This window comes from Galeopterus variegatus, unplaced genomic scaffold (assembly GCF_000696425.1).
Source record: "Galeopterus variegatus unplaced genomic scaffold, G_variegatus-3.0.2 Scaffold8095, whole genome shotgun sequence".
Classification (NCBI taxonomy): domain Eukaryota; kingdom Metazoa; phylum Chordata; class Mammalia; order Dermoptera; family Cynocephalidae; genus Galeopterus; species Galeopterus variegatus.
Window position 1 is genome coordinate 13,711 of NW_007734206.1, and position 2,026 is coordinate 15,736.

The following is a 2,026-nucleotide window of genomic DNA, read 5'->3' on the forward strand; positions in this document are numbered from 1 at the left end:
AGGAAGGAAGGAAGGAAGGAAGGAAGGAAGGAAGGAAGGAAGGAAGGAAGGAAGGAAAACTCTTCTAAATGGACCATAACATAGGTGACGTCTTACAGTGTAGGTAATGCTATGGCTTTCTACAGAGCAGGAGAGAAATGTAAATGGCTTTGTCATAGTTCTGTGTTCAACAATGGACTTGTGTAAGGAATATTACAATGAAATATCTGTACCTAAAGACTCCTACAGAAGAACCACCAGCTTACAAATTATGAATCGAAGCCTTGACAAATAAGTAATGCTCAAGTTTTGGTTTCTCATTTGTAGTCCTGATCATTCTTCAGTTCCATTTTTGAATGTATCTAATGCTTATAAGTGAAGCAAGATATTTCCTGCTTAGAATTATATATTCCTTTGCCAGTTATTTTTTCAAGTCAACTGTTGAAGCCTAGAGATCACCTCAGAATACAAATTTAGGGCCCTATCCCCAAACTCAAGTCTATGATTTTTATACCAGAATGTGGTTCCTATATCCTGAACAATATTTTTTGATAAGCCANAAACTTTTAATAAGAAACTGTCTGAAATATTTACTTCATACTTTATTGTAGTTCTGAATAGGACAACTACAAGACCTATTAGACCCAAACCCAGTGGGATGCCCAACGGGAATGGAGTAGGAACAGGTAATGATCACAAATTTATTTCCTTTTAACCCTGTCAAAACTATAAACATTCTTCAATTTTTATAATTTTGTTGAATTCATACTTCAATTTCTTTTTTTACCTGTTTTGGAAGTTCTCAGTAAAACTGGGATTGAAAATTATAACCCGTTCCGAAATCAAAATTTCACGTCTCTGAAAACATTAAAAAAAGAATTTTTCACTTTTCTAAACCCAGTTCACTAAATTAGCTACCATATAATCTTGCTTCTTAAAAAGATCCTGATTAAACATGAATTATTGAATGAAAATAATAAAAATAGCTATTTTCCTTACTTTCAGGACTTTTTAATACATAGCCTGGTCTTTGAAAATGTAATTACTTGGTTTTCAGGTTTATAATTTCACAAGTACCATTATAATTTTTTTCAAAGATCTATATCTATTAGCAATCTGGAATATGAAATTTAAACAAAAAGAAGCATATTTAATCAGAGCAATTAGCAATTGATCACTCTGGTTACAGTCATGTTAATGTTTCCAAATCATTCAGCTTAAATAAATGACATAGCCCTAATCCAATGAGATCTATGAGATCTAGGCATCACTGTAGATAATTAGGACTGATGTGATAAAAGTTCAAACACCCAACTTACTTCATGGATAAATGGTAGTTATTAGATGCCTTAACATGCGATTGCATCTTTCCCTTGAAATATATTTAATAGCATAAATTTTGTGCTTTCTTATATTAAAAAGCATGAAAGTTAGAATTTATTTAATGCATGCCGATTTCACCAACACATGATGGTTCCCTAACAAGAAAGTGATGTGAATAATGCCTAAAGATATGTAGTCTAAACAAGATTTAGATTTGTTTTAGAATGTGGTCTTTGTACTTTTACTTGATTATTACATTATCTGAAGTTCTAGGAATTCACTTCTCTTCAAACCAGATGAGGCCAATACTATAAATTCCTGACTCGTAAAAAGCAAGAGAGCATTCCAATATCTATTTGTGCTCAGTTGCTCCTTTTATTCTTCCCGACTGTGAGATAAGGCACTGCTTACTTTCTGAGATTGACATAAACAATCTGGCTCTAAGCAGAGCCACCTTCTCTCAGATCCTTTTGGGAGGAAGACAGGTACAAATTATTTAATATTCAAATAATTCCTTGGAGGTTGCATAAGCAAAAATAGAAGAAAGCATCTAGATGTCAACAAATCAGATAAAAGAATGAGTAAAGTAGCTATGATCACACTTAAAAGCCATTAACCTTCAGCAAAATCAAACATAGATGATTTCATCTTTCAGAAGGGAAACAGGGGCCGGCCCGGTGGCGCACTGGATAGTGCGCCGCTTGGGAGGCGCGGCGGCGCTCCC

General features: G+C 34.2%; 1 protein-coding gene across 1 annotated transcript in view; it reads left to right on the top strand.

Moving 5' to 3' along the window:
• Positions 1-2,026, top strand: part of LOC103608169 (target of Nesh-SH3-like) — a 59,023-nt gene that overhangs the window by 10,880 nt on the left and 46,117 nt on the right. The window contains exon 6 of the mRNA XM_008592605.1: positions 591-665. Coding sequence (XP_008590827.1) covers positions 591-665 — 75 coding nt within the window. The remainder of the gene's footprint in view (positions 1-590; positions 666-2,026) is intronic.